The sequence below is a fragment of the Macrotis lagotis genome, chromosome 6 (genome assembly GCF_037893015.1).
Source record: "Macrotis lagotis isolate mMagLag1 chromosome 6, bilby.v1.9.chrom.fasta, whole genome shotgun sequence".
Lineage (NCBI taxonomy): Eukaryota > Metazoa > Chordata > Mammalia > Peramelemorphia > Peramelidae > Macrotis > Macrotis lagotis.
In genome coordinates this window covers 182,360,657-182,372,321 of record NC_133663.1, presented here as the reverse complement: position 1 = coordinate 182,372,321, position 11,665 = coordinate 182,360,657, and the positions used below count along the sequence as shown (strand labels likewise).

The window sequence follows — 11,665 nt, the reverse complement described above, 5'->3', positions numbered from 1 at the left end:
TTAACTATCTCCTCATTAATATGTCCACTTGTTTATTAATTGTCAATCAGAGTTGATCTCCATTCTCAGGTACATTTCCTTTTGCAAAGATTTTTAAGGATTCACTGTCCTAGAGAGAGGTGGTCTTTTGGTTTATGAGAGAAAATCACTGATCTCAATCTATTTGTTAGTCATAACTAATCAATTATGTCTCTTGAACTTTTCATTTGTTATACAAAGTACTGGACACACAATGATCATTTAATTTTTTTATTTTTCTCTAGCTTTGTTTTTTTTCTCCCTCTTTTCTTTTCTCACTATATGTGCATATATATATATATATATATATATATATATATATATATATATATATAGAGATATGAGAGAGAGAGAGAGAGTTGAATAAGAAAACGCAATTAGCACTTTGGAAAACATTTGTATTCTTTTTAAGATGAAAAATGACAGTTTCGTCATATAAAATAATTGGAACCTGGCCAACCAAAGAAATTGTCCCTTAATCATCACCATTCATTATTTCCTTCTTGGTTTTATTGTGTTCTTTTATTCCAAGTCTTCTCCATGAACTGGCACTGTCAATGTAACTAGAAAACAACAAAAAGAAGCAAAAACAATTTTCAATAACAATAATCAACAAACCAATATCTCATGAAGTCTTGGGAACATCTCTAACTGCCACAAGACATTAATCATAAAATTGTATGATTGTGCTATTAAGGAACCTAATGCATCTCCTTACAAACCTGGGGCATCACCAGCTTCTTTGAGAAATCAATGATTAGGTTCTTTTTTGCCCTGTTCACCCTTCTCCCCCATTAAGACACAATCATAAATATGCTAATGGATAGTGACAAAAGATTTAGGATATGTTAAGTTTTCAGTTGGCATCTTTAAGCTACCTAAGAATGGAAACTGCCTAATTTCTTTCAATCACTGCTACCTACAAAAGATTTTGCAAAAATTTCCTTGTGAGCATGGGAAATTTTTATAAAAATCTTTTGCAGGTAGCAGTGAGTGAAAGAAATTGGACAGGGTAGAGGAAAAATATCAGAACATGTTTACTGTCCCTATATTAACAAAGACCTTGATCCACTAAGCTGTACAGTAGATATAAAAGTAGCTATTATAATAGTGCATTTTTATTTAGAGATTTAAGACTTGAAAAGTACCTTATAGATATTAACTCATTTGATCTTATACAACAACCCTGTGAAATAGTTGTTAAATTTTATATATGAGGAAACTGAGGCAGACAGTGGTTAAATGACTTATCCAAGATCACATAGCTTGTAAGAGTCTTCCTGATTCCAATTCTAACACTCTATCCACTGTAAAGTAAATTGGAGAAAGAAATCATCTGCTCTACCTTAGATTTTAAAATATCTATCATCCCCTCAAAGAATATAATGTAGCTCAATATGTTTAGAAAAGCATGGAGAGAGCGCAATGAAATAATGAAGGAAAAGAACAAAATCAAGAGAACATTGTAACATCGATATTGTTTTAACAACTACTTTGAGTAACCAAGACATTCTATTATAAATATTCAAATTAATTTCAAAGATCCAATGAAGGAAGATGCTGTTTGAATCCAGAAAGGAATATTGCTGTGGTGAAGGAAATGATGAGTTGGATGATTTGGAAAAACATGGCAAGATTTGGATTTATGAAGGAAGATGCTATCCACCATCAGAGACAAAGAGGATTGGAGGAAATAAGCATAGTATAGTCTTACATTTATGTGTATGAGTGTGTATGTGTATTATATATGGATATATTATGTATGTATATGTATATATATACATATTTAATAGTAGCCTTTCTTTAGAGGTGGGAAGAGAAAAAATAAAGTAAAAAGTACACATTAGAAAACAAAAGAAAACCAACAAGAAAGCAAAGAAAAGCTGGGCAGTTTTGAAAACAATGTGCGTTATTTATACTATAGATTTTCTTGAAATAGAAATTTGTTTCATATTAAATCCTCTTTTATGGTCTGTTGTGTACATGGCAATCTTTTTTCTTTTCTCATTTTATATTTAATAATAACATTTTAAAATTTTTAAAAAGTTACAAAGAAAAGAAAAGAAAAGAAAAAGTAATATAGTGTCACCTTCATAGGAATGACTGATATTGGGGAAGGGCACCACAGATCTAGGCAGAGGAGCCAGGCAGGTCCCTCAGTTGCTCTTGCTGACTCAGGTTGAAACAATAAAACATCAAGGTTATGGAACAATAAAAATAAAGCACTTTAAATTATTCGAGGTACTTTCCATGATATCTCATTTGATTCCTACAACAATCCTTGAGAAGGGGAAAGGATTTATATAGCATCTGCTAGATAACAGAAACTATGCTAACCATTTTATAAATATCATCTCATCTTATTCTCACAACAATCCTGGAGGTAGATTCTGTTAATTACCCTTATTTGACAGTTAAGGAAACCGAGGCAAACAGAGGTGAAGTGCCTTGTCCATATATCTAGTTTGTCTGAGGCCAGATTTGAAACTAGGTCTTCCTAATTCCAGACCACTTCTATCCACTCAGCAATCTAGCTGCTGCTAAACAAAGATACTATAAATATTACTCTCTTTTTGTAGACATTTAGAGAGTTTAAGTATATAGCCGAGGATCATTTAGTGTCAACAGTGGGATTTAAACCCTAAACCTTCCTGGATCCAGGTCCTGCACTCTACTAATCAACAATATCTTTGCTTAAGATACCTTGGTTATATTTGAAAGGCTTCTCACTCTTTGTAACCTTAGAAGGTCACACAATTTCTTAATTGTGGCAAAGGTATTTGATGGGAATCAAGATCTGCAAGTTAAGGATATATTTTGTAGTTTACAGGGAATGAAAAAAGAGATGTATCACAAGAAAAGGACTTTATCAGAGGGGCAGACTAGACAGGCTGCAGAACCCTCCCAGGGAGCCAGACAGCCTTGGAGGAAATAAGCATAGTATAGTCTTACATTTATGTGTATGAGTGTGTATGTGTATTATATATGGATATATTATGTATGTATATATATATATACATATTTAATAGTAGCCTTTCTTTAGAGGTGGGAAGAGAAAAAATAAAGTAAAAAGTGCACATTAGAAAACAAAAGAAAACCAACAAGAAAGCAAAGAAAAGGTTGGCCAAGGACTTGGCTCAGGAGGTTGCAATAAACTAGAAGTTGTGGATTCTAGGGCTCCTAAAGAATCCTGATTTTGGGAGCAATGGCTATGGTGGAAAGTAACTGAAGGACTGCTTTAGGAGAGCAGAAAGAAGAATGCTAAGGTTACAATTACATTGAAAATTAGACCATGATGCCAGAAAAAGCAGTCTCCCCCCCAAAAAAATGAACACTTGAAGTCCTTTTCAACTTTAAATAAGTTTCTAAAGATTATAAGGATTAAGGGTTTGGGGGAGGGGAGGGAAAAGGTGTTACATGAGGTACAAATAAACACTAAAAACAAAAGGTTTTTCCTCATGTACAAACATGAAGGATTTAAAATAGAAGAGAAAACATTAGCCTTTCTGGGCACCCCAGTGAAAATTTCACATGATTAGTAAGACCAGGAATAAATTTCACTAGCAAGGAAGATGAAGACCTTTACTGAGAGATAGGGATACAAGGCAGAGCAAACTGTTCTAGGGGGGAAAAGTACATCATTAAGGAATCCAACTATGTGTGTATCTGTGTGCATTCTAGGAAATGTGGGGTACTTACTAGTTTTATAGATAAAATGTTTTCAATGGGTGTAGAGTTATACTATTCAATTTAGTTGATGCATGCTTGGATGATGGAGCTCTTTTGATTCAGGGTTATAAATGGAATCAGGGATAGAGATGAAGATGCAAGGGCAAGTTCTATTAATGACATAATTAGTAAAGCACCAGTGGTTAAGTATCTTGGACATCCCAGCTGCAAGATCAAATCAGGAAAAGCGTAGATAAAGAGGGAAGAGTCAAAGTGAAAGGTAATGAATATCCAAAGAGTGGAGATTCCAATGCAACCATGCCTCCTCCAACTTTAGTTTGAAATCATAGAGAGTACCCTCCTCCCTTTTCTGCATATTTGCAATTCTATAAGATCAGGAGCACAGTTCAAAACAGGTAATTTTAGGAGACATTGATAATGGTTAAGTTAAAGCCCAGAGTCAAAGCCAGCTTATGGGGTGACTGGGTGATGTGGTCAACAGCTTCCCCAGAAAAATGCCATAAATGATAAACTCCCTACCACAGTAACATCAGGGAAAAAAAGAGGTTTGTGCTAAGCCATAGAACTAGCTGATTTTTCTCTCCAGAGAATTGTAGAGAAATCTTCTGCTTCCATATAACATCTGATACTGTTGCCATTATCTTCGTTTGCTATTGATAAAAATACTTTACTTTTCTTACCACAGTTAGAGGAAGAAAGGCATTTCTAGTAGGTTGATCAGAAATAAAGAAAGGATTTTAAATCCAGAAATGGGAGTAAAGGTGAGATTCCTGAACACAAGAAACTGCTCCCCACTTGTTTAGCTAGAAAGTGTGATAATGACAAAAACACAGAATCAATTGAGATAACATATGTAAAGGGGTTTGCAAACCTTAAATAAATGTAAGAATTATTATTAGTTTTATTATTCCCAAGATAGAAATACAGCAAAGAATGACAGGGTTAAATTAGTGAAAGCTCTCAAAATTCATTTCTTGAAAGCCTTGTGTGTGCACCAATCACAGACATCCTGTAATTCCAGTTAAATTCAATGTCCTTCAAATGTATAATTCAATATATTTTGCTAAGAGAAGAACTGTTTCACCAAAGAGTTTCTAAGCATAAAGAAATAAACAGAGTTTAAAATGGTGGCACTTCTTGGGCTTGGAGTCCAATCCATAGACTCCTTCTAAATTTATGTATTTTTATTCTCATTTTTAAAAAAACAGTCAGAGAGGTAAAATGAAGGCTTTGTTTTTATGTTATTTAGCCCTTTAACAAGTCAGTGAAGTTGAAGGACTTAAATGGGTGTGGAAAATCCATTTACTCAAAGTCAAGGGAAGAATATTTAATTACTCTTCACCATTCAGTGTTCTTACTCTTCAGCTATTCTAATAAATTCAGGAGTAGCTATTTTAATTCCTTAAAACCAAGGAGAGTTTTCTATTAAGAGGCAGCAACATCAGAGGGAAAGGGTCAATTTTATGTTAAAAAGGAAAGGTTTGGGGAGAATGATAAATTTTAAGTCCTAGGAAACTTTATCATATTGGGGTTTTTTTCCATATTGGGTTTTTATAGTAAGGGAATAGAAGCTGAGAATGAAATTTATCATTCTATAGTACTAGATCTTTCGATAATGAGAGACAGAGGCAAAGAGAGAACAGAGAAAAACAGTCAGAATCAGAGACAGAGACTCACAGAGAGAGAAAGAGAGAGAGAGAGAGAGAGAGAGAGAGAGACAGAGACCCAGACAGAGACAGAGACAAAGACAGAAACAGAAACAGAAACACAGATGGAGACCTAGAGAAAGAAAGAGACAGAAAGACAGAGAGAGAGAGAGAGAGAGAGAGAGAGAGAGATAAAAAGACAAAAAGACAAACAGTAACAGCGAGAGGAGAGAAAAACAGAGAAAATAAGACTGCTTTCCAAATTCATAAACAGAATCATTGTGTTTGTTTAAAAACTAGTTATCTGTTGGTTTCCTTTTCTAAACAGTTTCATTCCTGATCAAAGCCATGGTGTTTACAACGCATAGGTAATATTTTAAAGGAGATTCTTTCAGTGGGGAGGGACTTGAGCTAAAATGGTCAATAAGGGTCTTTTAAACACTGAAATCCTAGGCCTCTATGATTTACATACAGTTGAATTTAATACCTTCTTCTTCTGACGTCTCTGTATTTGATTTCTCATTGTTAGCTGTCAGTTTTTTCATCTCTTGGTTCAGTTTGTCATGTTTATAAGTTGGCACCAAAAAAATTTTTACAGCAAGGGAATAAAAGAAGGAAATAAAAGTTGAGAGTAGTATTTGCCTTTTAAAATCATAGACTATATACATTTTAGGAAAGAAAGGAACCATTAGGGTAGCCAAATTAACAAACAGAATATTCATATTTGCTTAAAAACCAGTATATATCTATTGGACTATTCACTCATCTGTTTCATTTCTGATTAGACATCATGATGTCTACCACTCATAGGTAATATTGTGGGGGAGATTCATTCTTTGGGAAGGACTTTTAGTTAGATGACTGATAAGGACTTTTCAGAACTGAGATTCTAGAATTCTATGATTTCTAAACACAGAAATATATGAATATACCTATACATATATATATATATATATTATATACCTTCTTCATCAGCTTTCTCACGCTTCACTGTGGTACAATCAGGCCTTGGTTTGGTCTTCTTTTGACATGATCTGCCCTGCTTTTGAGTAGTTTTTTTATTTTGTCCCTGTACAACTCTGATAAAAAATAGTATTTTGAATTTGTAGAAATTAGCAGAAACCTCAATGAGTTATCAAATCCATCCCCTCATTTAAGTATCAGTGGACATTAACTCTGTGTCTTAGAATTTTCTTTCTTGTTTTTAACATCAATGAATAAATAAAATGACCTTTTCCCCCCAAAATTTAAAAATCATCTGGGCAAATTGCAACATCATGGTATAATGGAAAGGTCATCAGGTTGGGAGTCAAAAGAACAAAGTTCCAGTTTCAATTTTGCTGACAGATTTTATTCAATTTAATTTTACAAAAGATCAAACAACACTCCCTCCCACCCCACCCCCACCAAATAATTAAGTGCTCCTCTGAGACAGGCAGTGCTACAATATGAAAACATTAATGAAACAGTCCCTGAGCTGAAAGAGCTTACATTCTTTAGAATGTAACATGTTCTTCTGAAATGTCTACTTTACACTATACTTTAACTTTTTTGCTTTATACTTAATAAAGTTTTTTATGCTTTTATACTTATTTTTTACATTTTATATTTTATTATACTTATAGTATACTATATGTTAACTGTTTTTACTTTATACTTAAAACAGTTCTAGGTGGGAATACAAAGACAAAAATGAAAATAGTTCTTGCCTTTAAAGAGTTTCTTTTCTACTAAAAGTCACATAACATCCCAGGCCTCTATTAATCTATTAAGTGAGATTGAACTAAAAGCCCAATACAATTAATTCTAAGATGTTATGATTTCATTAGAGTTCAGAATAATTATGGAATAGTAGAAATCTAGACACATGGATTCTTGAGAAAACAAGATTATATACTACTTGCACTGAGGGTTTTAGGCTTGCATATTTCCTTTAATGTATTTCCCCTTCCTCTCTAGAACAGAATATTAGGGAGATGCAAGGGTCAGGGAATAGCAGACAACAAGTTAGCTGAAATTACTTATGCTAACAGGTTGTGGAATCAAGGCACTTCATAGGCTTGGAGTCCAATCCATAGAATCCATCTAAATCCAATCCTACAGTCATTTCATTCCATAGACTTTAAAAAGATGATGATAGATTAAGATAAATCCTAATTAAGGACAGACTGAAACTAAAACTCAAATGTCCTTGTAATTCAGTTTTCTTTTCACAATACTATCTTGCCGCTGATATCACTAAGCACAAAGTACTTAGTAATCATGACAAGAAAAGTTAGTCAGGATTCTTGGTGCAGGTTTTTTGACATTCTTCCCTTTCAAAGAGCAAGAACTGATCAATCATTTGGACAAGGTGTGAGGTCAGACGGCAATATAGATGCAATTCATTCAAAGAATCAACATCTGGCCAAAAAGTCCTGGACTCCTTTCAGTAACAAAATGTCCTCCCTGAAGATCATATGGCACATGATAAATAATGTGTCTTGCAAATGGTAGTTTTTTGAAGAAGACCATGATATCAAGGAGCTAATGCCATGATATGCACAAAATGAATTGGATTTGAGTGAGGGGGCACTGTGATAAGTCACCAGTCTCCCTTTCTCCTCTGGAGCTGTCCCAGTCCAGTGGCCAGATATGAAATAGTATGACTGGAGCTAGCCCTGCGTGTGTGACAATTAGGCTTAAGTGACTTGCCCAAGGTCACACAACTAGGAAATGTCTAAGGGGGATTTGAACTCAGGTCCTTCTGACTTCAAGTCGGTGTGCTACCCAATGAATGCATATTGTCCCAACAAGTATTTCTTAAGAAAGAGGTTTGGTGGGTAACAAGAGAGATCATTAGTCTCTTTTGGTCTAGCACTTCTTCAGGTCCATTACCATCACTCAACCATTCCCTTTTCTTACCCCTCTCCTACCTTCATCATTATCCTATTCTATCTGATAACTAGGTTCACCAGTGGAGGAAAACAGCTTCTCAGCTACTACATTGAGATCTGAAGAGGAAAAAGGAAAGGTAGGAGACCAAAGGCAGGAAGCTGGGGGCTGTGTAACAAGATGGAGCCAAGATTACTAAAAGAGCATTAAGTCCTCAGCAGGGTTGGAACTTGAAGGGCAGATGCTTAGTTGATTGCACATGGGCTATTATCAGAGCTGGGACAATATTTGATAAACTTGAATGTGAATTGGGGTTCTGAGGAAAACCAGCCTGGTCAGTGAGCTGAATAGTGGCAAAAATCCTGTAAAAGTCTCAAAAAGACAGTTGAGACAGGAATTGTAGTGGTGGGTTTCTTCTTCCACATTGTGAAATCCAAAGTAGTGTGGGGGAGGAGAAGGTGGGTCAGTCAGAGGAAATGACAGGAGAATTGTGGGATCATTGAGTCAGAGGGGGGGAAAGGATCTCAGAATCATCATTCCCAGTTATTTCATTATACTTCAAGTCCTAAATATAACTTTGAAAAAATGCTTTAAAAACAAACTGACCTGTATAGTATATAGAGAATGAAGACTCCCAGGATGATAATTATCAAGGCAGTAAATCCTTGAACATAAGCTGGAAAATAATTTCAATTTATCACCATCCAAAGTTGGAAAATAAATGTTTAAACACAACAAGGTATCCTTAGTGTCTTAAATTTTCATTCCAATCCCCATCACATTTTCTCTCAGGCTATGCTTTTGGTTCTTATCTTATCTAGGTAGTGTAGAAATACAGTCCTGAACTTGGAGATAGGAAGAACTGAGTTCAAATTCTGACTCAGACACTATTAGGTTTAACTTAACTTCTCAGCCTGGTTGCCCATCTGAAGGATGAGAAAAGCAGCACCTACCTCAGTTGCATCAAGTGAGATAACTCATGTGTAGCAATTTACAAACTTTAAAATTCTATGTAAACTCTGGTTGACCTTATTATTAGCTAGCTTTAACCCTCTCAATTAAATATCTTTTGAAAACTTTTTTTTTTCTGTTGACTTTCAGTAATAATCCATAGCTTGGGGTCAAATAAGAATGAAAGAACAACTGAGGGCCTTATTCAATGGTGGTAGAGTGTATTTACTTACCCCTCCACCCACAGAATTCCTTCCTTCAGTCTGCTTTCAATTGGGCTTGTTTGTCCTTGAGTAAACTGTTCGCTTGACTCTCTCCCTCTTCCAATCATTACACCTTCCTTCTAATATGCAATTTCCCTAAAATAAGACACTCCCCCTCAGACTACCTTTTTTCATAGGTTATTGTGAGGAAAGCACTTTTAAACCTTAGATACTAAATACATTTCAGTTATAGCAGAGATGTTATTATTTCCCCCCTTTCTTTAGTTCTCTAACATACTCTTTGAAATCCCTGATTATTTGTTACTTAATATTCTGGGGTTAAAGGTAGGATACAATATATATTATACTATACTAGAAACTAAGGTCCATGATCAGAGACAGAAATGAAAAAAGGTATTTTGTACACGATGGTTGCTCTACCTTATGGTGAATTTGTAACTTTAATTCAAGTGTCAATAATTTCAGAATTCTAGTGAAACTCTGTTAAGCAAGGGATGCCTATATTCATAAGGCTATTATACAATTGATTGCATGATAGTTAAATAAAGCTGACAATTTATATAATGTTTTATGATTTACAAAGCACTGTTCAATGCAGAGACAAAAATATATGTTATAAATTGTTCAATTGCTGAACATATAGCATCAAAGTCAAGAGTTTTGTAGTTTACAGAATATATATACTGCACACTATAGCATATATAGCACAAAGTTTCATTCCTAGCCTTGAATAATAAAGATGCTAAAGAAAAGAATTTGAGGTTTTATTAGCAAACTCTTCAATAAAGGGTCTTGGGCCCAGGATTATCCCACAAATAAGAAAGATGTTATATACACAATCCATATAATAAAACCAGGCTGATGCAGAAAAAATTAACAGTTTTGTATAAGAATGACAAGAATAACTGGAAAAACAAACAAATAAAACTTGATCTTACTTCCAGACCCAATTTTGAATACTTGAAGGAAATAATGAATAGAGGTTTTTTAGTTTATGTTCCTATGATCCTAAAAGATCCAAATAACAGTGACCCTAGAAAGAAGTCTCAATCTGTAACATGCCAATTGGCTAAATAAACTCTGTTTAAAAATGTGCATTATAGAATAACAACACTTTCTATATCTATGATATGTGCCAGCTATTACAAGATTGCCCATCTGCCCAGAATATAGAATGATTTTTCAGGAATTTTTTTCTTTTGATAGCTGATTGCTGACTAAACTTTGTTATATACCATAGCAGTTAATACTACTTTAAAATATTAAATTAGTTCTAGAAACCAACTAAAGCATTAGAGAAAAGAACATAGCACTAACTTCAATATAGACAGGGCCTGATTTTCAGGCATCTGTTACTTTCCAAATATTGTTTTGACTCAAGAAAAAAAAAATAGAAAGAAATCCAAAGATCTGTATGTTTTGGTCCCAATACAGCATTCCAGAATACCCTATTTAACTTCAGTTTGTACTTTGGGTTTTTTTTCTTTTTTAGGTTTTTTGCAAGGCAATGGGGTTAAGTGGCTTGCCCAAGGCCACACAGCTAGGTAATTATTAAGTGTCTGAGACCAGATTTGAACCCAGGTACTCCTGACTCCAGGGCCGGTGCTTTATCCACTGCGCCACCTAGCCATCCCAGTTTGTACTTTGTAATAAGTCTCATTGATGATATTTTGGAACAAAAACAATATAAACATCACTTAACAGACCTGAAATGTAAAAAGATTCTTTAAATAGACCAGTCCCCTGACCCTTATGATTTCACATTAAAGCTATGTTATATGGGAGTGGAAGAATAAGTTTTATATGGAAAAAGTTGCCAATACATATTCAATCTGATGATGAGCCTGTCTACAAAACCTAGATATAATTCTTATTTAACATGCAGCATGGTATAATTTCAAGGAAAACAAGTGAATTTTGAGTGAGAAGACCTAAATTCAGTCTCAGGTCTGCTACTATCCACATATTCCATCTCTAGGTCTTAGGTCTCATCATCTGTAAAACGAGAGGTTAATAGATATAAAAGATCTTATCATAAAAATCTTGGTGGAGAAAAGAAGAATACACCTCCATAAATCTCTGTCTAGGGAAAGAATTCATGATCAGACATAGAAAATAAAATAAACAATTTTTACTAAATAAAATTGAAAAGATTTCATACAAATTAAATCAATGTGAATGAAATTAAAAGGGAAACAGTTAAGTTTATATGATTTAAAAAACACCTATATGCAAATATAAAATAATGACTCATCCCCCAAA

The 11,665-nt window shown here is 34.3% G+C and overlaps 1 protein-coding gene across 3 annotated transcripts in view; it reads right to left on the bottom strand.

Annotated features, from left to right (window-relative positions):
- Nucleotides 1–399: 399 nt before the first annotated feature.
- The window catches only part of TEX29 (testis expressed 29), a 53,858-nt gene continuing 42,592 nt past the window's right edge, over nucleotides 400–11,665 (bottom strand). For 2 of the 3 annotated variants that reach the window (XM_074192053.1, XM_074192055.1), the window contains 4 exons: nucleotides 8,835–8,904; nucleotides 6,318–6,433; nucleotides 5,842–5,901; nucleotides 400–581 (listed from right to left, as the gene is read on the bottom strand). In XM_074192053.1, coding sequence (XP_074048154.1) covers nucleotides 541–581; nucleotides 5,842–5,901; nucleotides 6,318–6,433; nucleotides 8,835–8,904 — 287 coding nt within the window. In that variant the 3' untranslated portion in view covers nucleotides 400–540. The remainder of the gene's footprint in view (nucleotides 582–5,841; nucleotides 5,902–6,317; nucleotides 6,434–8,834; nucleotides 8,905–11,665) is intronic. The other variant, XM_074192054.1, reaches the window with a different exon arrangement.